We start from the raw sequence: 25,683 nt of genomic DNA on the forward strand, positions 1-25,683 counted from the left end.
TTTGGAATATTTCCAAAATTCCCCAGCTTAACTTCCCATGGAAATTTACCGGAAATTTTCCACCCCTTTGCAACCCTACACCTGATTATGTTCCTGAAGCAGCTTCCTCTTCATCACTGAGATGCAGCGAACTGAAACATTGAAAATAATCTGATATTTTGAAGTTTTTTTTCCTGTAACAAAGTAATATAACACTTTGAACTGAGCACAGAACAACGGTTTTAGAGGGGTAGCCAATATTTTAATATCAATTTTAATTTAGATATGAAACACTTCATAAAATATATAATTTTTTTTCCAAATCGTTGAAGGGAAATGAGTTATTATTAATCATATTTTTAGAACTTGAGTGAAACAATTTTAAAACACTGCAATGACACGGGCAGCTTTCGCTACAGCAATACAATTTTCCATCGACGTGACGTCACAGAAGTCAAGAAACGAGATCCAGCAGCTGCATACAAATAAAAAACAGAAACACATACGTGATACATTCTGTAGTCACGACATCAGGAGCGCCAAACTCAACACATACCGTGCGCTGTGCTTCAAAACGAAGGGGTGAAGAAAGGCGTGTAAAAAATGAAGTGAAAACGAGTCCCCTTCATGAGAGAAAATCAGACACAGTGAGACTACGTTCACAGGAAGCCGTACAGGTTTTGAAGATCTGCATCCAAAGTTAAAAACACCTGAAATATCATCATTACTGATTCATTAGCTCTTTACGTCGTTATATGAAATGCCAGTGCGAGTAATGCCTCTGAGAGTCGTCCGGTTCGTGCGAAATCTAAAGTCGAATAGATTTCATCCATCAAATCCAAAAAGCTGGACCTCCCAGCATCCCAGATTCCTCCACACCTCATTTAAATGTTTGTGATTGGAGGAGGAACCAAAACAAACCGCCCCAAAGGACCAAAGGAAACACCATCTTCAGTGCCGGTGTGAACTGGAGAATCCTTGTGCTTCTGTAAATCCAGTTATTCTACTTAGTCTGGCTAAATTTTTAACATTATAGATATTAACACTAACCTGTTTACAAGGCAAATTATATACAGCCAAATAAACAACAATAAACAACGCCTGGAAAACCTTAGAGCTGGTTTCTTTACGCAGAGAGAGACCGCTTCTTGTGCATCTTCAAAAAAATTAGAATAACGTGATTTTTTTTAATCCTAAAAACTCCAAACTATTACAATAATTCAATTTTAAAAATTATAATATTTTTATTTTTTTTACTGTAGGCCATAAATACTTAATGAGTCTAGGATATATCACATTTTCGCCTTCTTAAAGCTCCTGTGAGGACCTTTTGATTTGTGTGGGCGCCCCCTGGTGGACAACAATGCAACCTCTCTCTACTCTCTTTGCTGGTTTTGTCTTGTTTACAGTTTAAAGGTTGTTTCCCAACAAAAAGCGTATTCCTGCTTTATTTCACGACTCATACAAGTCACTCAACGGAAATCTTTGCTGTGGAAAATGTTTTTTAAAAAAAGGGTGTGGTTTCGTTAGCTAGCAGCTAATCAGTTTTGACTGATCAGCTGTTTCTGACATCGCTAATAACTTCACAGAAATAGTCGATCTTTAGTCTGATGGTCTTGTTTTTGTAGATCATAAAAAAGGCGTCCATTTGTATTTCTTTGAGGTTCGAAACAAGCGGAAACTTTGTCCCAGGAGCTTTAAGTAACACATTTTTGGAGTTGCACAAGTGAAGCGTCACAAACTGCGTTAAAACAACAAACAGTTAAAGGAACAGTCCTGAAATAAGAGCATGAGCACATTTGAAGGGTATTACAGCAAAATCAGGAACATCCAAATTAACATACAGTGGAAATGACTCGTATGCAATTTTAGAACGCCGTATTTTGAATCAGAGAAATGTTAAAATTTAAAACATAATGCAGAATTTAATTAACAGAATTGAAAAGACGTATAAATGTCCACGGTTCAACAGAGAGTCTAAAACCCCCAAAACCAATTTGGCGTAAATCAGAACAACTTGCTTTTGGCTTGGAGGTGTCGTTTGAACTCTGCTCATGACATCATTTAAAAACGGCTAAATGTTGTATCCATCACCTGCCATGTGGTCCCAAACATGGACACCACCTGCTTTTATTTTTACATTCTATTAAGGTCTTAAAGAAACCTTTTCAATGGTAAGACTTTCAAACTAAGTCTACCGAGTGAGCCGTGTTGGTTGAAAGCTGAGTCTCTAATGTTCTCTAACACCCTCCAAAATACTTCTTTTGGGTCATACTGGGTAAGTACGATAATGAGGTAATCTTGCAATAATGCCTTTAATTACTCGCAACATTAATGGGATTGCACCGGCAAGTGTTCAGTGATTTAACTGCAGCAGAACGGTGAAACAAAGAGCGTTGTTAACGAGCACGAAGTTCTTTAAAAGAGGTATCACAGTCTGTCGAGGGGTAAAGGGGTTCAAACTGCACTCAGCAATGTGCAGCTTCTATGCAGACGTGTAGCATCATCTGTTACCGCCACTCTGTCAGCTACCTGTACGATCTGAGCTCAGCGTGCAACTAACTGGCAAGGACTCACGCAACGTCCATTTCTGACAACTCTAATGTTGCAAAGCGTCGTTTTTAAGTATGAAAAGCTGCAAAAAAGAAAGAGTAAAAGTATCTGGCTTAATGTGAACGTAATCTGAGTCAGTGCAATAAAAGGTATAAGGAGAGAAAGCCGGGGGTCAGGATACTGCGCTTGGCTCCCTGCAGCAGCTGCTTGGTGAGACTTTTTTCACATCGTCCACCGGGGCTTCATGCGCGCCTCACAGTCCCTGATTTACCTCTCCAAAATCTCACCGTCTGGACCCGTCATCAGAGACGGGAGAAGAAATGCTGAGCTTTTTGATTGGTCCACTCGGAGCCATTTGTGAAACTCCACCAGCCAGAATCTGGAAGTCCTCTCTGTCCTCTTTGTGCAAAGCTGGCTGGTGAATTCATCATCAACAACAACAACAACGACAACAAAAAAAAGGCTGGTGAAGCTCTGGAACGTCAAAAGGGTTCATGAGGTTTTCCCACCTGTCCCTGTGTTTGAAGTCTTCAGTGCAAAATCCAGAGAGAAGTCCTTCTGTTCTTCTTCCATCCGCTGGAGGAGTGTGAACAAAGTGCCTCAGTTTAGCAGGGGACTTTTTGTCTTTTCTTTTTCTTTTTTCTTGGAAAAACATCAGTAACAAAACTAGAATCTCAGTTAAAACAACGAGGAAAAATATACACAAATATATGTTTACGATATATTATGTACATTTAAACTGGCTTTCCTTTTAAAAAGTCCCTCAACGCGAGGCTGCCGACTCAAGAGCGTTCACAAAGAAAGAGTCCTCGTCTCTTCGCCAACTGTAAACGTGAGACTCCCGACGGTCGTGTTGCTCCTGGAGGCGACCGCGACTTCCTTTCTCTTCACCTCCTTTAAGAAGAAAACACTGTTTGTCAGCATGCGGTCGCTTCTCCAGGACGTCTCCAAAAAGGCTTTAAAATGCAGGCAGCATGTTGAATTATGGGAAATTGTACAACTGTTAAAAAAAAAAAAACTCCCGTGATATCTTGCAGTGTGTTAAAATCCAATCTCAATTCACTGAAATGCAAATCTTCCAATTGTTTGCACTTCCTGTTTTGATGTCCGATAATCCGATGATGTCAGACGTCGGTCATGATTGGTCCTGAACCTTCAGCAGCGACTTCAGGTGAACACTCATCTGCTCTCGGCTTTGGTTGCTCTGCTGAGGCTCGTTTTCCCCGACCCAGTGGCTCGGCGGTTTGGGTAAGACGCTCGGCGACGGCGGCTCGCTGAACTTGGCTCCGGCGTAGACTTTCTCGCCGTCTTTAAGGTATTCGAACGCAGCGTCGGGCGGTGTGCTCAGGATGCTCAAGCTGTTGGAGGCGTGGAGGGGTTGTTTCTGCTCTCGGAGGGCCGAGGGTTTGCTTGGAGTGCCGGGGTCCTTCTTTCTCGAGGGGTGAGGGGCGCCGGGGCTCTGGGCCTGCTTGGGCTTGTGGCTGCGTGTGATCACGTTCACGGTGATTTGGTCGCGTTTGGACGGGACGCGGGGAGGTTGGCCGCCTGGCTGCATGGTCCCCCGCTCAGATCTGCCCCCTTTGGATTTCAGCAGCTAAACAACAAGAACAAAGTTTCATTAATGAAGCTGCATGAGTGATGTGTATCTGCAGAGAGTGTGCTAATGTAGTTATTATAAAGGTGTCAATGATGAAGAAGACAGTCCCCTACAGGAAGTTGTGATTTCGCGATTGCAACTATCAACGCAAATTCAACCAATCAGGGCGATCTTTGCACGGCTTTGCAATTTTATACAATCACCGCAACTTTCCCACAACTTTGACCAATCACCTTAACCTCAGCTCCTGTACGTCATCGGTGACATCATCAATTTCACTTTCTTGGAACATAAACTTAAGTCCTCACTTGATCGGCACTTTTCAAAACACGCACGGAGAACGGGTGAAGAGCGAGGACAGCAGGCAGGACAAGCCACCATGACAACGTTGTTATTTATAGATACTAGTGGTGCATGGATCATCGTTGATCCGTGATCCGTACGGATGCCTCTCCACTGTTCGGCACGGACGTGTTCCGCGGATCGGTTGATGAAATAAAAAAGTTGCGTGTGTTCACGTGATGACCTCATGTTCAATCCACACTCACTCGTCAAGCGCAGTGGTAGTCATGGCAAGTGGAGGAGCAGAGGAACTGGAAAAACCCTCCTGCATCTTTTAAGTCACATGTATGGGAGCATTTTGGTTTCCCTGTGAAATACAGTGAATGCTGAATGTGATTGAGCCACGTTATGAAATTCCATCGCGCACCCACTAGACCTGGGGCTTTCAACTGGCGACCCTCAGGCCACATCCGGCCGCCTATTTGTGGCCCCTGAACTGTTATCCCTTCACTCTGTGTTTTGGTTGGGTCACCATGTGTTTACCAGGACTTGTCTCCATGCCAACGATACGCAGACAGGCTGTTACTGGGTCACTTAGAGTCCACTGCTGCGAGTGCAATTTTTAACTTTCACTTTCGTTTATGGAGCAGTTTGCATATTGGCACTTATCCAGCTGTAGGACCCTAGAATGCATGAAAACAGTGTGTTCCAAGCTCAAAGAAAAGTGGACGGTGAAAATCAGCAAATGAAAGAAGAATGGAGTGAAACTTTTGAAGTTCCTCTGCTCCTTCACTTGCCATGCCATGAAATGCAGTGAATGAGGCAGGACTGGGCCCACAGATAGGGTGCTTTGCACATGCAGTCCATTTTGAGTTGAATATTGTTTTTATTTAATGGGCAAAGTGTTTTAAAAAATAAATGGAGGACAAAGTTATATTTTTCTTCTTTCTTTTGTTCTTTGTTTTTTCCTGATCTGAAAAATGATCCGATCCGAACCGTGAGTTTTTTTTATCCGTTGCACCCCTAGCCAGTCCCTCCAGGAAGTTGTGATTTCGCGATCGCAACTATCAACGCAAAATCAACCAATCAGGGCGATTCTTGCACGGCTTTGCAATTTTATACAATCACCGCAACTTTCCCACAACTTTGACCAATCACCTTAACCTCAGCCCCTGTACGTCATCGGTGACATCATCAATTGACTTCCTTGTAACATAAAACATAAGTCCTCACTTGATCGGCACTTTTCAAAACACGCACGGAGAACGGGTGAAGAGCGAGGACAGTAGGCAGGACAAGTCACCATGACAACGTTGTTATTTATAGATGCTAGAGTTCTTATCTGAGGGGCTCAGTGTTAGCTTGGTCTCTACCTGCAGCAGGTGTGCTTTATGAACCAGCTCTCCTCACCTCCATGCATCTGTCTCATCTTCATTGAGGATTTTTACCCCCCGGTGTGCGTTAGTGACAAAGACACAAGCGGGGGGACGTCTGTTTACTATTTGATGTTTGACGTTGTTGCCGTGGTTACCGTAAAAAGCTCGGCGTCTACAGCTTGATTTAATCCAGTTTGGTGAAACATCAGACACATTTAGTAAGTTTGGATCGACTCCTTGTTGAAAGATGCAGATGCATTTCAGAGTGCCGTGAACTGACTGTCTGTCCAGTGCGTCTGTCACTGCAAGGTGCATTCAAGGACCGTCGTAAATGTGCAATACAGTCCTTTCATGGCATTTTTCTGTGAGTCAAGAGAAAAACATCTGTAATTTAGCGTATTTACTTGCCCCTGAGATGTTACTGGGGAAAAAAGGAAAAGAAAATGCATCTTTCACCGCAATTTTTTCAAAAAGCTGTCGCAAAATCAGGCTTTTTGGATCGCAACAATCACAAAAAAAAAAACCCTGCGAAATCCTGGAGGGACTGGTAAACAGTCCGTGCATTACAAATAGAAAACATAAAGGGACCTGGTGACAGCGCCGTCTCTGTCCTCTGCTATATGTCAGTCTCAAACACACACAGAAGGTACTGTGTGAGTCTTTACTTGAGACTAAGAGGAATTCAAAGTGTCGGTGACAGCAGGAAGGAAGAGGTGTGACTTCAGCAGCAGAAAAAGAAACAGAAACCGCAGCTTCCTGTCCTCTTTGCGGAACTGTTTAGAAGTTCCTGTAAGTGAAACTGATGTGAAACAGAAAAGAACTTCCCCTATCTGCTACCTCTCTCTCTTTCTCTTTCTCCCTCCTGGCTCCGTGCTCTCTCGTCCATGAACACCCACCGGTTGTGTTTTCAGAACGCAGCACAGAGCAGGACCGCCGGACAGCTGGAGTCATGTGACCAAGGTTTTCACTGAATCAAGGATTCTCCTCCTCCTCCTCCTCTCCTCATCCATGTTGTCTTTCTGGTCCTCTGAAAACCTCTGACCTGTTGACTCCAGGCCTGGCTCCGCTCATCATGACTTTGGTTTGTTGTTGTAGTTAAGTGAAATACGATCTGGTGATAACACAGAGTGTTTTATTCTGAAAATTAACCGGATGTTTTCATTTTGTTTTGGTGAAACCTGACTTCCTGTCCCGCTCCATCTGCTCTGTTGAGATTGAAAAATAGAAGTCTTGTGTATCTGATCCGGAGGGCTCCGACCCACCGGATCAGATACGGAGCGGATCCAGTGGAAGTTAACACATTGGCTAGAATAGAAACCTATCAGATGGGTCGGATTGGAGACGGACTGGATACAAATCTGATGGAATTTGCCCGTTAGGGTTTTAATCGGGCCTCGCCGCCACGGCTTGTCACTGCTCGGGTCCTAATTATGGCTGCCCCTAACAACTTCTGCATTTAAGAGGGAAAATGTAACATGGAAGCAAATCAAACAACAGATCGACTGAACCCCTCTGTGACGAACTGGTCTACATGTCAAACTTCAGATCTTAACCGCAGCATCAAAATCATCATAGTTCATAATTACCTCCTTCTCTGTACCGGCTATGAATTTTGTCCTGCTCAGTTTACAACCTCTCCTCTCCTCTCCTCTCCTCTCATGTACACAGAGAAGTCTGCCAGCATTGTGCAACCTGGTGCAGCTGCCAGCAGAAAGAGGAAGACAAGTTCACTTTCGATTCTTCATAAAAAGGATCAGTGACTGAGTCGGTTCAAAATGCCTCTACAACTACGGACGATGACCGTGAGAGAATCTACTTTGACTCAGAGATACACGATGAATGCACGGCTACAGTCCACCTTCACCTTTGTCACATCTGTTTCAAAACGGGCAGAAAATGTGAAAAGTGTGCAGCTGTTTCTTTGTTTGCAGAGTAATAATTTAATTTATAAACTGTTAAATATAGTGGAATGGTACGGATGCAATCATGACCTATCTCTGGTTTAAAATGGATTCAGTATCAGTCATATCACCTGTGGTGTTTGAGGCAGTTCAAAATGACGCAGTTACTAAACTTTGTTATGACAAATCGTAAGTAGAGTTGAGTTCCTCTTCCTGGTCGCAGCTGCAGGAGGAAGATTGCAGCAGGTTGCACAATGCTGACACACTCCTCTGTAAAGATTATAGAGTTTGTTTTATAGTTAGGATACCTGGTATGTCCATAACATGACAACTATAAACTGGTTTGGGATTTTATTGGTTTCTGGGAATTATTTAGATGATTTATAAAAATAAAAAATATAAAAATTGGGTATTATGTGAAGTTTAAATCAAGTATATTCAATCAAATAATTAATCAAATTTATTTAAATAGAACCTGAAAATAAATTTAAGGAAATATTAAAATAAATACAATTTAAATTATATATTTCAATAAAATATATGAACTAAATTAAAAATACACTGTATTAAAATACAAAATAAATGTAGTTATAAAATACATCCAGTAAATACAAAATAAATAAATTTAAAATGTAATAAATTGTAATAAAATAAAATATAAACATATCGTACTAAGATAAATAAAAGTAAAAATAAATATATAGTAATACAATAAATAAATAAATTGTACAAAAATAAATATATTGTAATAAAGTAAATTAAGTAATTATATTGCTATAAAATATATTATTAAAACTAAATTTGTTGTAATAAAATTAATTAATTCAACTAAAAATAAATTAATAATAAATAAAAATTAAATATATTGTAAAAAATAAATTACTAAAACTTAATGTGTTGTAATAACATAACTTAATAAAAAAAAAATACATAAATAAATAAATATATTGTAATAAAAAGTAAATATAATGTGCCTCACAGTGTTAATACTAGAGCTCCGGCAGCACCATCACCACACTAACTTCAGTAAAGAGACTTACTTCCTTCTTGGTTCCCTGTTTGAGGTGATGGACGGTCAGAACCGTCTGTGCCCCTGCAGGGAGCTCGGTCCCGGGCTGAGCTGCTTGCTTACAGGGGGAGACAGCCCCGGTGGTGGTGGTGGTGGTGGTGGTGTTGTTGTTGTTTTGGTCTGACAGGTGGAGGTTTGGGCTGCTCCTCCTCGGAGGTTTCTGCTGCAGCTTCCTTCCTCCTTTCTTCAGCAGCCTCGGTTTGTTCAGCCCATCGCTGCCCCCGGAGATCAGCTGGATGGGGTTGTTGTTTTCCACGTTGCCGATGTTGGCTTCATCGATGTGTGCCGAGTATCCGTCCAACATGTCTCCCAGAAGAGCCGAACATAAACAGGCTGTGGAAACCAGCTAACAGCGCCACAAGCTAACAGCTAGCTTCTTCTTCTGCTGCTCCTTCTTCTTCTTCGTGGGTTACACAGCCCGTTATCCAAGCTGGGAGTATAACGTATTAAATATAACGTTAAATATTCCTCCAGGTGTTCAGAGTGTTTCTCTTCTTATTCTGATGATCTCAGAGGATAAAACATCCACTGAGTTTCCTTTCACCGTGATGGCGTCGGTCCCAGAGAACTTGTTAAAGCGGAAGTGTTCTTAGCATCAAGCTAGCCGGAAGATAACACACAGTTTCCGCTTTGCCTTTCAAAATAAGAGCGATTATAAACAAATGACCACAACAAAATGAAAAGAAGGGGGTTAGATTTAATAAAGGTGTCCTGCTTTGCTCCTAATATAATGAAAAAATATACACAGAATATTTCTAGTTATTTTTATTGCTAAAAATGTAATAAAGCTTTTAATCCACGGTTTCTTTTTATATTTATGTACTTAATCTGCTCTACTCTGGGAATCTGTGTTCAGGTCTGAAGTGACCCAGCACTTGGTACTTTGGTCATTATTGTGGTGATGTTAATTGTTGATGATGATAATGGAAGGTCTTAAATGGTTTGGTTGCTTCATTGTAGATGTTCCTTATTTTAGTATTATAACAAAAAAAAAAAAAAAAAATCCTTACTTACTTTTGTGCATTGCCTTTACACTGCTTGGTCTTACCTGCACCCAAATTGACTTGAAGCACTTTGTTACTCTTACTGATCGTGTTTCCTCTTGTCTAGATCTTTGCTTGTGTTGTTCTTAAAGCGACGTACATACGTTTCTGCTAAATGACATTGTAACATTGTAACATTGTAATCACAATTTATATTAACATTTAAGCAACCAAATCAAATGGGTCACATTTATGTCACAATCTCAACATTATTAATTTTAGGGAACTTATTTTGTATTTTATTTTACCTTTATTTTACCAGGTAAAAATGTTTGAGAACCAGTTCTCATTTACAAACATGACCTGCCCAAGAGGTGCCAACAGGAACACATACTGCACACATGTAAACTACAGCCACAAATAGACACATAGACATATAGACATGAAATAGAACAAAAGTGAACAAGAAACAAGCAATGTGCGCGAGGTGTAAAAAAGTATGCACGTAAGTAAAGTCTGAAGTGATCAGCAGGAGCAACAGTCGACTACAATCTGTTGAAGTTTAAGCTTGAAGGTTGTGAGTGTTACAATGTTACAATGTTACAATGTCATTTAGCAGACGCTTTTATCCAAAGCGACGTACATACGAGAACAAGAAAAACACAAGCAAAGATCTAGACAAGAGGAAACAAGATCAGTAAGAGGAACAAAGTGCTTCAAGTCCATTTGGGTGCAGGTACTGCCAAGCAGTGTAAAGGCAATGCACAGCTTTGACAGTGGAGTCAAAGTTTAAAGCTTGAGGGTGTTTTGTGAGTTATTCCAGTTATTTGATGCATTCAGCAAAATAATAAGACAATGTAAAATACTATGCAACACTTGGGGGCTCTACATTCAAATATGTACCAAATAATATAACAAAGGTATCATTTTATGCCTTCTTCATGCTATTCCTTGAATGCTGAATGAATAGAAAGAGTTTCTTTATTTTTATTTTTAAACTATGTCTCCAATTCTACTTGAGTACATACCATAATTCTTTCCAAGTTTTTAATAAACTGTCCCTGTTGACGAAACTCCCCCTAAATGCACCATAGAGTGACACAGGAAGTCATTCCTGCCTGTGGCCACCAGACTGTACAACTCCTCCCTCTGATGACTGAACTATATTCTGTACTCTGTGCAATAACGTGCAATACACTGTGCAATATCCCTGCCACTTTAACATCCTGTATGCAATACCTCCATTCCCAGTGCTTTTGTACATGGTGAACTGTAACTATTCTGCTTTTTTTGTTTATACTTATTATTAATCCAATTTATATTATTTCATTCGTATTTATATCTTATGTTACTCCTTTTTTCTATTAATATTTTGACTTTTTTATACTGTGTATAAGAGCATTCTGTAACAACTGAATTCCCCCCCAGGATAAATAAAGTATTTCTGATCTGATTTGATTCATCAGAGTGAAAAAGAGTACTTTAAAGAGGACAACTTAATGCAATTATTATAACATTAAATGTTACATTCTGAGGCAATGTATCATGTTTAACAAAATGCTGTAAAAGCATGAAATTAAATACAATTTTAAACAACAGTAGATGTATAAGCAATATTTGTATGCTTCATTTCTTTATTTGAATATTTGTTTTGTTCACCAGGGGATTATAGTCCCATACAAACACTGAGTAAATGCATTGAACAAATCAATGACTGGACGAGTCAGAACTTTCTTCAGTTAAACAAAGAAAAAACTGTAATGATTGTTTTTGGAGCCAAGGAAGAAAGGTTAAAGGTTACTGCTCAGCTCCAATCTGCAATGATGAAATGTTCAAACCAAGCCAGAAACCTTGGTGTAGTCATAGACTCAGACCTTACTTTCAGCAGCCACATTAAGACCATCACAAAGTCCGCCTACTATCACCTTCAGAATATATCAAGGATTAAAGGACTTATGTCTCAGCAGGATGCAGAAAAACTCCTCCATGCATTTATCTTTAGCAGACTAGACTACTGTAACGGGGTCTTTACAGGACTCCCTAAAAAGTCCATCAAACGGCTGCAGCTCATACAGAATGCTGCTGCTCGAGTCCTAACAAGGACCAACAAAGTAGACCACATCACTCCAGTTCTTAGATCTCTACACTGGCTTCCTGTCTGTCAGAGAATAGACTTTAAAATCCTGCTGATGGTTTATAAAGCACTGAATGGTTTAGGCCCAAAATACATTGCTGATCTGTTACTACTTTATGAACCACCTCGACCTCTGAGGTCATCAGGTACTGGTCTGCTTTCAGTTCCTAGAGTCAGAAGGAAACATGGTGAAGCAGCGTTTAGTCATTATGCACCACATATCTGGAACACACTCCCTGAAAGCTGCAGGTCTGCTCCAACTCTCACCTCTTTTAAATCAAAGACTAAGACTTTTTTATTTGCCACTGCCTTCCTATCTTAGATTATTTTAACCCACTTTAAATTAAAATTTTAATGTAATTTTTAATATATTTCTAATTTTCCTTTTCTTTTCTGTTTTATCATATTTGTCATTTTAATTGTGTACTTTTATGCCTGTCTGAATGTCTCCAATGATTTTAATGTTTTAATATAAAGCACATTGAGTTGCCCTCGTGTATGAAATGCGCTATACAAATAAAGCTGCCTTGCCTTGCCTTGTTGTACTCTGGTATATCAGTGTTACGTTCTCTCCTTTTATTTTGTAGACAAACACCAACTTCCGGTTGCGTTCTATTGTGCTTGACGGGTCTCTTCTCTTCCGGGTTCAGTGTTTCCAGTAAAAGGCGTTAAAGCGTGTCTTTAGTTTACACTTTTCTCAGGCAGGGAACTGAAACACTCGAACTACTATGATGATAACAATAAATAAATAAATGTTAAAGAGAAAAGACTGTTCAGGTAACAACAAAAGAGTGTTCACTCACCTTTTAACCTCATTGTTGTCTTTTTTTTCCTTTTTTTTTTTAAAAGCCTGTGTTCTGTAAATAAGTTATACTCAAGCGGCAAACTCCGGTCTCAAACGATGAAGCCAATGCGGAAGTGCTATAAACTGCAATACATCGAAAATCCGCTTGAGGCTGGCTGCAGAAACACCGGAAATTACATAGATATGAATGGGAAAAAGACGATCTTTGCAGCATTAATAAACATGTTTACAGCCTGGTTCAAAAAACGGCTTGGCCCTATGAAGCTAATCTCTCTAATGGCACACACTGTACGGGGAGTGAATTTTTTTCTAACATGACGGTTCAGAAGATATTAGGATTACGAGTTTTGCCCAAATAAGGACATGACTGACGTGACTCCTGGTCGGGAACACACAGCCATTGGCTAAGAGGCTCACACTACGTCACACTCTGCCTGGTTGAGTTCCGCATTACCAATATGGCTGCTGCCGTCGATTTGCTTCAAAACAGCTCTCAGGAACAGATGGGTGACGTCACGGATACTACGTCCATATTTTATACAGTCTATGGTTATACTAGATTTTACTTTGTTAATTAGGCTGTAACTTTGTTTTAATGAGGGTTTGAGGCTGTTTTGTCAGCTTTTAAAATAATAATATATTTTTTATAGAGTTTAAGTTTTTGAACTACCTTACAAGAAACTTTTTCATGATTTTCTATTTTTTTTTTTACACCCACCTGTAGTTCTATGGAGAGAATATTGTGTCTTTAATATGCAATCAAAAATAATGGATTTGAGAACAAAAAAACAATTTTGCAAACAAAATTATGATTTGAAAAATATGAAATAATGCTATGAATAAAGGAAATATATTTGTGATTAAAAATGTATCTTTATAAATCCACTCTTTTTTTTGTTACAAACAAAATTATTATTCTCACGAACCACAGATTCGTTTGCGTTTCCAGTTTTTGCGTTTGCGTTTCTACATAACTGTCATGGGCGGGACCTCCCCTGAGAGATGCAAGAAGCCTCCTGATTGGTCCGGCTGTACCACGTGACTGCTTCGGCAAGTGGTTCAGATTTAGCTGCGAGGTTTGACAGCAATATAAACCCCTCAGGCCCCATTCAAAATGTGGGTGTTTGATGGAGAGTTGCAGTCAGTTCAGACTTCGGATAGAGTTTTGATAGTTTGGACACTAGAGTTTGGACAGCGTTTATATAGTTTGGAGAGTTGAGAGAGAGAGAGAGAGAGAGAGAGAGAGTGAGAAAGAGAGAGAGAGAGAGAGTTTGAAGATTTAGGAGTGAGAGGAGGACAGGTAAGACGGAGCCAGCTAGAAAGAGGGGAGTTAGGTGCGGACCTGTTGCAACTCTGGTGCGGTCTTGGCCTAATGGTTAAGTTGCACGCCTTTTTTCCCCCCCACTCTCTCCCAGTTTCTACACTGTCCTCTCCTCTATAAATAAAATGAGTCAAAGCCCAAAAAATATAACTTCAAAAAGAAAAAAAAGAGGAGGATTTCCCCTGTGTGACAACATTTTGATTTAATAACTCCTAACTCCTAATAACACAAGCATATTCAGTGCCCTCTTCCTAGTTCCACAATCACTTTCACTGTCCTCTGTCTGCTTCAGCCAATTCCATTTTCCTAAAGTGACAGAAAAATAGAATTACACAACCTGCCATATCATATGATACTAACATTTTGGGAAAATGTACACACACAGAATACATTCAAAAATATTTTATCATACACATATATGATAATTTATGTACAGAAATTATTTGGTCATACATTTGTTTGCAATTCATAGTCATTCCCATAGCAGAAACAAAAATTCAATGCATCACACATTATGTGGTTAAGATCCAGCTGCATGTAATGATAAACCTGGCCACTAGGTGGTTTCGTGTGCACATGAAGCTTCGAGTAATGAACCCTTTCTCGAACCAATTGGCTCAAGTGGTTTGAAGCCTCATGAGGCTTCATCTCACCATCACTACTTCGCGGCAACAACTTGTTGGGGCGGAAGTTGTCACACCGTCTCTCTGAGTGAGACTGACCAATCAGGAGGCTTCTTGCATCTCTCAGGGGAGGTCCCGCCCATGACAGTTATGTAGAAACGCAAATGCAAAAACTGGAAACGCAAACGCAAAAACTGGAAACGCAAACGAATCTGTGGTTCGTGAGAATAAAAATTTTGTTTGTAACAAAAAAAGAGTGGATTTCTAAAGATACATTTTTAATCACAAATATATTTCCTTTATTCATAGCATTATTTCATATTTTTCAAATCATAATTTTGTTTGCAAAATTGTTTTTTGTTCTCAAATCCATTATTTTTGATTGCATATTAAAGACACAATATTCTCTCCATATAGTTCCCCAGACACAATAAACACACAATCTTACAGTAGAAAATCTGAAGTGCAGTTTTTATTCACAACAGACCTCAAACTTATCTTCAAAACATTCAGTCAAATGTATGTTTCTGTGCGTACGGTACATCCGCCACGTCTACATCTCGCCCCCCCCCCCCTGTTTAAAATCAGGACGAACTGGTTCAAGAAACACTGACAGTTAATTGTTTTCACCATACAGTACAGCTTTTAAGTGCACATAATTCTGAAAAAGTATTAATAACGAGTGAAAAATCTCAAGCGCTTCAATTCACTACACAGAACGCTGATCATTATTTGGCAAAGAGAACTAAGAAACCTAAAGGCAAGTCTGAAGCTCACTCGGGAGGACATGTTTAAGTTTTTTTAAGTACAAAAAATAGATATATAAACGATATACAAATACAACATAAAGATCTAAGTATCCATCCCTGTGAGAGCGGTACATATCAAGAGACTTTAGAAGGCAGATCAGAGACAGCGAGGGTCCTGAAGGCGAGTCTGGGTTCACTCCTGAGCCTCGGCTTCAGGGTCGTCGTAGATGTAGCTGCCGACTCCTCCAGTGTTTACACCTGGAGGAGAGCACAACACAGGATTTAGATTTACAACATGTCTTCAACAAACAGACAAATATGCAGATGTTTAGGATCCAACATATCAAAGTGCAAGGAACTCCATGCATTTGTTACCTCCAGGTTAGATCACTGTAATTCCCTTTTATCAGGCTGCCCTAATAAGTCTCTAAAGACTCTTCAGCTGGTTCAAAAAGCTGCAGCTTGAGTACTGACTAGAACGAGGAAGAGAGAGCACATCTCTCCAGTGTTAGCTTCTCTACACTGACTCCTTCTTCTGACCTACAAATCTCTTAATGCTCAGACACCTTCATATCTTAAAGAGCTCATAGTGCCCTGTTACCCCTCTAGAACTCTACGCTCCCAACATGCAGGCCTGCTCATCGTACCTAAATCTCTAAAAGTAGTATGGGAGGTAGAGCCTTAAGTTATCAGGCCCCTCTCCTTTGGAATCATCTACCAGTCAGGGTCCGGGAGGCAGACACCCTCTCCACTTTTAAGAGTAGGCTTCAAACTTTCCTTTTTGATAAAGCTTTTAGTTAGAGCTGGATCAGGCTTGGACCAGGTCTTAGTTATGCTGCTATAGGCTTAGACTGACACACTGGGATCCTGTCTTTCCCTCTCTCTCTGCCTGTCTCTCACTTTAACTCTTCCTGTCCCATTAAAGTTACTAACCATAGACCTTTCTGGAGTCCCTGAGCTCCCTTGTCTCGTAGGTTCCTCTGGATCTCTGCTGTAGATTCCTTTTTTGGGGTCTGTTATTCATCCTTCCTTTCTTTCTTTCTTTCTTTCTTTCTTTCTTTTCTTTCTTTTATTACTTTTATTCTTCTTCTTTTGAATCTTTCTGCTGTCTTCTTTTCTTTCTTTTTCTTCTATTAATTCTTTCTTTGATTCCTTTTGTGTCTTTTCTTCTTTTTGTTTTTTATTTATTTGTTTCTTTGTTTCTTATTCTTTATTTCATTATTTCTTCTTTTATTATCCTCTTTCTTTGATTCCTTTCTGCTGTCTTCTTTCTTCTTTTCTTCTTTTTTTTTATTTCTTTCTTTCTTTCTTTCTTCTTCCTTCTTCTTTGAATCCTTTGCTGTTTATTTCATTCTTTTCTTCTTTCTTCTTTCTTATTCCTTTTTCTTTGATTCCTTTCTGCTGTCTTTCTTTCCTTCTTTTCTGTTCTTTTCTTTCTTTCTTTGTTTCTTTGTTTCTTTCTTTCTTTCTTTCCTTCTTTTCTTTCTTTCTTATTCCTTCTTTCTTTTGATTCCTTTCTGCTGTCTTTCTTTCCTTCTTTTCTTTCTTTCTTTCTTTCTTTCTTTCTTTCTTTCTTTCTTTTTCCTTCTTTCCTTTGATTCCTTTCTGCTGTCTTTCTTTCCTTCTTTTCTGTTCTGTTCTTTTCTTTCTTTATTAATTCCTTTTTCCTTTCTTTCTTTCTTTCTTTCTTTCTCTCTCTCTTTCTTATTCCTTTTATTCCTTCTTTCTTTTGATTCCTTTCTGCTGTCTTTCTTTCCTTCTTTTCTTTCTTTCTTTCTCTCTTTTTCTTTCCATGTTTCTTCATCCTTTATGTCTCCTTTTCCTATCCCGACCTTTTCTTCTGTCATTCCTTCACCATTTATTCTCCTCTTTTTCTTTCTTCTGGTCTCCCTCTCTTCTCTCTTTTCTTAGACCTTTCTGGAGTCCCTGAGCTCCCTTGTCTCGTAGGTTCCTCTGGATCTCTGCTGCTGTGGACGTGCCAGACTCCAGCTGCTACAACTACTACTATCCGTCTCCCCACTATCATCTCTCTCTCTCTCATCTCCCTCTATCCCTCTCTCCAACACGGTCTCAGCAGATGTGTGTCTAACATGAGTCTGGTCCTGCTGGAGGTTTCTGCCTGTTAAAGGAAGTTTGTCCTTGCCACTGTAACTTGCTAAATGCTGCAAAGTGCTCTGCTCATGGTGGATTAAGATGAGATCAGACTGAGTCCTGTCTGTAAGATGGGACTGGATCTGATCCGGTCTTGATGAGGGTTTCTTGTTCTTACCTTTGGGCCCAAACAGAACCGCGTAGCACGGTTTGTGGCAGTACGGCTGTCCATCATGCTGCAACACAAATCACAGCATTCCTCCTTACACAGACTGAGAGAGGGTTCAGTGGGTGCAAAAGTCGCGTGTGGACCTTTAATTCCAACACTATAACTAAGAACACTCAGTTGTTATCATGACCACGTCACATGTTTCCCTCTCACCTCTGCATGGCTGCCGGCAGACAGAGTCTTGCTGCACCTCTCACAGCGCAGACAGGGCCGGTGCCAGTTCTTTCCCAGAGAGGACACCTTCTCAGCTGCACACACACACACACACACACACACAGATATGCACCATGACAACCAATCACTTAGGAACATTCCAGCACTTGATTATGGTACGGCAGCAGGATATGAAGAGATACCCTGACAGCGACATGCTCACCAAAGTAAACCGTCTTGTTGCATCGAGGGCAGATGTTTGGTCCTCCAGAGAAAGACGAGAAGCTCGCAGCTGAAAAGAGACGACAGATTAAATTCAGCTTCATGTCATCTTTGATTTTTCTACAGGAAATTAAAGACCTGTACCTGTTTCTATCACACATAGTCCTCGTTTTGATCCTTTCATCATACTATGACAGCTTGTTAGAATGAAATTGGTGATGTATTTACCCCTCTAGAACTCTACCCTCCCAGAATGCTGGCCTGCTCATCGTACCTAAAGTCTCTAAAAGTAGTATGGGAGGTAGAGCCTTCAGTTATCAGGCCCCTCTCCTTTGGAATCATCTACCAGTCAGGGTCCGGGAGGCAGACACCCTCTCTACTTTTAAGAGTAGGCTTCAAACTTTCCTTTTTGATGAAGCTTATAGTTAGAGCTGGATCAGGCTTGGACCAGCTCTTAGCTACGCTGCTATAGGCTTAGACTAACAGGGGAACTGGTGCACTGACACACTGGGATCTTATCTCACCCCCCACTCCCCCATCACTTATTTTAACTCTCCCTGTCTCATTGAAAGTTACTAACCATAGACCTTTTCAGCGAAGCTTTGTTTTCATTAGTTTTTTAATGCTATACAAAGGCGGCATAACTTCATTATTGAAAAATTCTGAGGAAAAAAAGTGAGAATTCTGACTTCAATCTTGGAATTTTCTGAATCAGAATTCTGAGACAAAGAATTCATTAAAGAATGGCATTCATCTCAGAATTCTAGAATCCTGAGAATTCTAAATTCAGAACTCTGAATTCTAGAAATCTGAGATTTAAGTCAGAATTCTGAAAAAAAACAAAACAGTCAGAAAAAACAAATTCACTGGCCTAACCTCCTCAAAATTCTGTTTGCAGAGGCAAAATTGCAGAGGCATTTTGGCTTCACTCTAGCACAACAGAGGGCTGTGAGGATGCGCCATCCATCATTACACACAGGCTGTTTTCAGAACCGCCTACTATACTAGCAGTATGTACTGATTTGGCCAAAATTCAGTCAGTAGTATGTGAAAAAGAGCAAAATCTGCAGTATGCCAAAACTGGCAGCTCCTCAAAAGTGAAGGTTAGCTGCAAATCCCTCCTTCTCCATGTAAACAGATGGAACATGGGTCCAACTATTAATAAGGCTTAATTATTCAGAGAAGCTTGAAACGGTTTTTTATGCTACTTAAAGGAAGCATATCTTCATAATTGAACAATTCAGAGGTAAAAAAAAGTGAGAATTCTGACTTCAATCTCGGAATTTTATGAATCAGAACTCTGAGACAAAGAATTCCATAAAGAATGACATTCATCTCAGAATTCTAGAATCCTGAGAATTCTGATTCAGAACCCAGCATTCTAGTGCTCCGAGATTTATGTCAGAATGTAAAAAGAAAGTCATAAAAAAAAAGTTCCCTTGCCTTAACTCCCCAAAAATGTGTTTCAGTGACCCTAAAGCCTGATTTATACTATACTAAGTTATATGTTTGGCCTTTTTGCCTTTATTTGGTAGGACAGCTGAAGAGAGACAGGAAATGTGGGGAGCAGAGAGCGGGGGAAGACATGCAGGAAATGGTCGACCGGCCGGGAATCGAACCGGCGACTCCTGCAACAAGGACTGTAGCCTCTGTATGTGGGGCGCTTAGACCGCTAGGCCACCAGCGCCCCTGATTTATACATCTGCATCAAATCGACGGCATGGCCTACGCCGTGCTTCCTCCAAAGTGTAACTACGCATAGAAACTACGCGGACCGCCAGCCCTGTGATTGGCCCACTCGGCAGCATTGTATTTCCTGCATTTACATCACTTCCTGGATCCCCACACATTGATCCTCCTCTCTATTCTTCATGTAATCATGTCTGTATGATAAACAGCAACATGTATCAGCTGTAGATTAACATAACACGCTCTGAATCAATGTGGAAGAGTAAACAGAGATCGTAGAGGGGCCGGAAGGGGGCGACCGGACTATCAGAGAGACCACACTGCCCTCAGGCGTTTCGGTGGAGCATTGCTGAGGACACACGGACACATCGACGCACAAGTATCTGGTGCTCACGTCCGCGTCCTGCTGTGTCCTGCAGCCTTAATCCTCTTCCGTACTATTGCAGAGGCATTTTGGCTTCACTGTAGCACAACAGGGGTCTGTGAGGCTGCGCCATCCATCATTACACACAGTCATTTTCTCTACCTGAAGCCATCTTGATTTCTTCCACTTCCTCCTCAGGTCATCACCATCTCAATCATCTGTTCAGCTAATCTAAATCCAAAACCTCCACCTCCGTGTTTTTGCTCCACTTATCCCTCACCCTTCACTGGCCCTCGTGCGGGGGCTTTTCTCTCCTCCTGTGGTTTGGCATTGGTCTCCATGGAAACTGCAGCGGGGGCTTCGTTGACAGGATTGTCGTACACGTAGGAACCAGCTCCCCCGATATTCACACCTGAAACACAGAGAGACGGTGCATCATTTTCCAAACCGGAAAAAAAACGGCCCACGCAGAGTTAGAAGGAAGTTCTGGATCAGGTGTGAACATGAAGGGTGGGTCACCTTTAGGTCCGAAGAGGGTGGCGTAGCAGGGCCGGTGACAGAAAGGCTTTCCATCATGCTGTAAAATACAAAAGAGGTGAACACTCAGAGATGGGACACATCCGGAAACACACACCAAACAGGAACTGTTATATAACATATATTTTATGTGTTACCTCTTCAGATTTAGATTTATGTAACACATAATGAAGGACTAATTCATACAGTTCATCAAACCTCTCTCTCATACCTTCTCTGTTTCCAGCATTATGACAGATTAAAAAGGGGCTCCATTTCTGCACTGGTATCTTTATTTCTGCGGAAGCCTGTTCCTTAGAAAACACATGTGAATGTGTTGTTTTTTAAATATTTTAAAGATACAATATGCAACACTGCTGGTGTTATATTCTATAAGTTGGGATGTGTGCGTTTAGTCAATTAAATGGCTAAACATTGCTAGTTGGCATTAATACTGCTATCGTTGAAGGCCTGACATGCCACTAATATGTTGTCTCTGAGCTGTAACGCAGCCACCCACCACTACCCAAGGCTGCAGCTCTGGTTAATGTCTGCTGCCATAATGCTCTAATGCTCTACTACCTGGATGTAAACAAGCACAGATGACAGATGATCTTCTGAGCTGCCGTAGACGTCCTCCTGCTGCGGACGATCTGGACTCCTGCGGCAACAGCTTCTACGACTCATCTCATCACTATCACTTCTCTCTCTTACTCCCCTCTATCTGTCTTTCCAGACCCAACTCGGTCGAGGCATGATGGCTGTCTAACATGAGTCTGGTCCTGCTGGAGGTTTCTGCCTTTTAAAAGGAAGTTTTTCCTCACCACTGTAACTAGCTAAATACTGCGATGTGCAATGCTCATGATGGATTAAGGTGGGGTCAGACTGAGTCTTACCCTGTCTTGAAGTTGGGTCTCTGTTCATAATTTGACATAGAGTGGTCTAGACCTGCTCTGTTTGTAAAAGCGTCTTGAGATAACGTTTGTTGTGATTTGGCGCCATACAAATAAAGATTGATTGATTGATTGATTGAGATGGCATCTCATAGTGCTACATGGTTTGTCAGTATGTTGATCTAGTAAATGGAGATAAAGATGTATGCAGGCTGAGTCTGTGAAGCCAGCACAGGTACAGGACGTTAACCTGCAAGAAGGACCAAAAGGTGGTGGTGCTAGCTCTGCTAGTGTTAGCCACACTAAGCTAAACTATTTGACATAGTTAACCCATAGACGGTTAATCTGTTCAGCTGTGTTTAATGAATAAAGCACAACTCTGACAGTTCTTTAAGCTTTTTCTTTTTAAAGTTATATTTTTTGGGGGGGTTTTACACCTTTATTTATAGAGGAGAGGACATTGGATAATGTAGGAAACTGGGAGAGAGTGGGGGAAAGACATGTGGGAAAGGGGCCACAGGCTGGAATCAAACCCAGGCTGCCCGCTATATTGGAGCGCAATTTAACCATTAGGCCAAATCTGTGCCCTTTTAAGCATTTTCTGACCTTTAGACTAGCCTGTTTAAAATCTACATTTAAAGTACTTAACTTTGAAACATCCTGTATGTGTAGTGTCAATAATACCATTCAGCCATTGGCATCCTTAATGGCCCTCTTAATTGTCGAGCAGTAGCTTAATCTCTCATATTTATGTTTTCTTTATTACTTTTTTTTAATGATTTGTATCTATTTTCGATGCTGTAGATGCAAACCTTTCAAAATTCTAAGTATTAACAATTTCTGTTTTAATATGAATATTTTTAAAGTTATATTTTTTCCGGGGCGCTGGTGGTCTCTTCGGCTGTCCTGTCAATAAATGCAAAAAAGCCCCAAAATATAAATTAGAAAATATATATAAATGTATAAATATATATATATATATATATATTTTTTAGGGTTTTTTTGCCTTTATGATAGGACAGTTGAAGAGGGACAGGAAATGTGGGGAGTAGAGAGTGGGGGAAGACATGCAGTAACTGGTCGACCAGCTAAAAACAGACATGACTCTGTAGTGGAAGTCATGCAGTGACTTCCACTACAGAGTCATGTCTGTTTCTAATGCAGTGACTTCCACTACAGAGTCATGTCTGTTTTCAATGCAGTGACTTCCACTACAGAGTCATGTCTGTGTTTAATGCAGTGACTTCCACTACAGAGTCATGTCTGTTTTAATGCAGTGACTTCCACTACAGAGTCATGTCTGTTTTAATGCAGTGACTTCCACTACAGAGTCATGTCTGTTTTTAATGCAGTGACTTCCACTACAGAGTCATGTCTGTTTCTAATGCAGTGACTTCCACTACAGAGTCATGTCTGTTTTTAATGCAGTGACTTCCACTACAGAGTCATGTCTGTTTTTAATGCAGTGAATTCCACTACAGTCATGTCTGTTTTTAATGCAGTGACTTCCACTACAGAGTCATGTCTGTTTTTAATGCAGTGACTTCCACTACAGAGTAGGCGACCTCTGCAATGAGGACTATAGTCTCTGTACGTGGGGCGCTCAGACCGCTAGACCACCTGCGCCCCTATTTCTGTTTTAATCTTTAATCAGTTTGCTCAAAGTGAAGCACTTTGGGCCGCATGTTCATATGAAACATGATGACTCAGTCACTGCTCAGCTTCAGTTTCAGTACATCTTCTCTTTGGTGACGAATATCCAAACTGATCTGATCCAAACTGAAAACATCGTCACTGAGGGAACACCTCGTTTCCTTACCTCCTCGTCTACAGCTAATTTCAAACTGCACAGGCCCCAGAAAGAAAAAAAGGTTAATCTCTGTGAGTTATTAAGCTCATGTTCGGCGCCTGGTACTGAACGCCATGTGACCGCTTTGACCACAAATAAACTCAGAGCACTTCTGAAACCCCGGCCTCATGAGCTGAGTTCACTAACTGTGAGGAACGCCGAGTCAGAGCCGTAACACACTCACACTGAGGATGTGTGAACTGAAACCAACAGGCTGCACAATAACTCACAGCTTCATTACTATTAACTCTTCTGATACCAGATACTGTAACCTCAACAGGAAGGAAGTCTCTCTGTGGTTACATTTGAGCTTCACACTATGCTGACTGCATCTGCCCACTTCCTCTGTGGTTAGAAAGTCAAGAGTGTGACTGTACAAATTAGACCACAAGGAAACCACACGCACTTCCTCTTGAGGTTGTTATCTTTGTCAAAGGCTGAAATAAGTCGTATCGCTTCCTGCTTCAGTCTCAACATCAACACTGAGTGTGTGTGTGTGTCACCTCCCCGTCAGTTGAGTTTGTATTATGTGTAGATACACTCAGTGGACTTCCTGGTTTGAAGCCTCCTGGGGTAGATTTACTGACCTCAGCGTGTCCTCCTGGATTCAGCGTCTTGCTGCAGCGCTCACATTTCAGACAGAACTTGTGCCAGTCTTTCCCCAGAGAGGAAACCTTCTCCGCTGCAGAGGAGGAAGAAGAAGAAGAAGAAGAAGAAGAAGAAGAAGAGGAGACAGGTGAGGGAAGGTTTACAAACCCACATTGACACAAAGATCCAGCTCAGATGAAGAGACCTTTAAATGAGATCAGGATGTAAAAGAACAAACTGAAGAGATTCAGAGACGACTGAACGACCTTTAAATTAAACTGACGACGTTTCTTCTTCTGATGATTCAAGAAACACAAAGACTGCTGCTGTGACTAAGACAGGATCCATCAACACTGATGTCATCTGTTCTTCTTATATTTCTCTTTCTTTTTCTTTCTCTCTTTCTTTCATGCTTCATTCTCCTTTCTTACTACTTTCTTTCTTCCTTTCCCTTTTCTTTCTTATCTTTCATTCTTTCTCTCTCTTTCTTTCTTCTTTTCTTTCTCTTCATTCTTCCTTATTTCTTTTCCTTTTCTTTCTTATCTTTCTCTTTTTCATTATTTACTTTCTCTTTCTTTCTTCTTTTCTTTCTCTTCTTTCTTTCTTCCTACTTTCTTTCCTTTTTCCTTTTCCTTTCTTATCTTGCATTCTTTCTTTCTCTCTCTTTCTTTATTCTCTTCTTTCTTTCTTCCTTTCCTTTTTCTTTCTTGTCTTTCATTCATTCTTTCTCTCTCTTTCTTCCTTATCTTCTTTTTTCATGCTTTATTCTCTTCTTTCTTTCTTCCTTTCCTTTTTCTTTCTCTTTTTCATTATTTACTCTCTTTCTTTCTTCTTTTCTTTCTCTTCTTTCTTTCTTCCTACTTTCTTTCCTTTTTCCTTTTTCTTTCTTGTCTTTCATTCTTTCTCTCTCTTTCTTCATTATCTTCTTTTTTCTGTCATGCTTTATTCTCCTCTTTCTTTCTTTCTTCCTTTCCTTTTTCTTTCTTGTCTTCCATTTTTTACTCTCTCTTTCTTTCTTCTTTTCTTTCTCTCTTTCTTTCTTCCTACTTTCTTTCTTTTTTTCCTTTTCCTTTCTTATCTTTCTGTTTTTCATTCTTTACTCTCTTTCTTTCTTCTTTTCTTTCTCTTCTTTCTTTCTTCCTACTTTCTTTCTTTTTTTCCTTTTTCTTTCTTGTCTTTCATTCTTTCTCTCTTTCTTCCTTATCTTCTTTTTTCATGCTGTATTCTCTTCTTTCTTTCTTTATTCCTTTCCTTTTTCTTTCTCTTTTTCATTATTTACTCTTTCTTTCTTTCTTCTTTTCTTTCTCTTCTTTCTTCCTTATCTTCTTTTTCATGCCTTATTCTCTTCTTTCTTTCTTCCTTTCCCTTTTCTTTCTTATCTTTCATTCTTTACTGTTTTTCTTTCTTCTTTTCTTTCTCTTCTTTTTTCTGTCATGCTTTATTCTCTTCTTTTTCTTTTCCTTTCTCATCTTTCTCTCTCTTTCTCTCTTATCTTCTTTTTTCTGTCATGCTTTATTCTCTTCTTTATTTCTTCCTTTCCTTTTTCTTTCTTATCTTTCTTTCTTTCTCTTTTATTTCTATTTTTTTCCTTCTTTCTTTCATTATTTTCTTCCATATTCATTCTTTCATTTTGTTCTTTCTCTATCTGTTTTTGTTTTTTAAACTTTCTTGCTTTACTTATTTGTATCTCTTTCTTCTTTCTTTCTTTCTTTATCTG

The 25,683-nt window shown here is 40.1% G+C and overlaps 2 protein-coding genes across 2 annotated transcripts in view; both read right to left on the reverse strand.

Moving 5' to 3' along the window:
- Nucleotides 1–219: 219 nt before the first annotated feature.
- pnrc1 (proline-rich nuclear receptor coactivator 1) lies at nucleotides 220–9,365 on the reverse strand. The gene is made up of 2 exons (XM_034699159.1): nucleotides 8,729–9,365; nucleotides 220–4,126 (listed from the first exon to the last, which is right to left on the reverse strand). Exons 1-2 carry the CDS (start codon nucleotides 9,059–9,061, stop codon nucleotides 3,668–3,670), a joined length of 792 nt encoding a protein of 263 aa, XP_034555050.1. The 5' UTR covers nucleotides 9,062–9,365; the 3' UTR covers nucleotides 220–3,667.
- Nucleotides 9,366–15,067: 5,702 nt separating this feature from the next.
- Nucleotides 15,068–25,683, reverse strand: part of crip2l (cysteine-rich protein 2-like) — a 16,423-nt gene continuing 5,807 nt past the window's right edge. The window contains exons 2-8 of the mRNA XM_034699160.1: nucleotides 23,966–24,060; nucleotides 20,640–20,697; nucleotides 20,401–20,532; nucleotides 18,069–18,137; nucleotides 17,846–17,940; nucleotides 17,642–17,699; nucleotides 15,068–15,630 (exon numbers count right to left, since the gene is read on the reverse strand). Of these exons, the coding sequence (XP_034555051.1) occupies nucleotides 15,566–15,630; nucleotides 17,642–17,699; nucleotides 17,846–17,940; nucleotides 18,069–18,137; nucleotides 20,401–20,532; nucleotides 20,640–20,697; nucleotides 23,966–24,060 (572 nt within the window). The 3' untranslated portion in view covers nucleotides 15,068–15,565. The remainder of the gene's footprint in view (nucleotides 15,631–17,641; nucleotides 17,700–17,845; nucleotides 17,941–18,068; nucleotides 18,138–20,400; nucleotides 20,533–20,639; nucleotides 20,698–23,965; nucleotides 24,061–25,683) is intronic.

Source organism: Notolabrus celidotus, chromosome 13 (assembly GCF_009762535.1).
Source record: "Notolabrus celidotus isolate fNotCel1 chromosome 13, fNotCel1.pri, whole genome shotgun sequence".
NCBI classification, from domain to species: domain Eukaryota; kingdom Metazoa; phylum Chordata; class Actinopteri; order Labriformes; family Labridae; genus Notolabrus; species Notolabrus celidotus.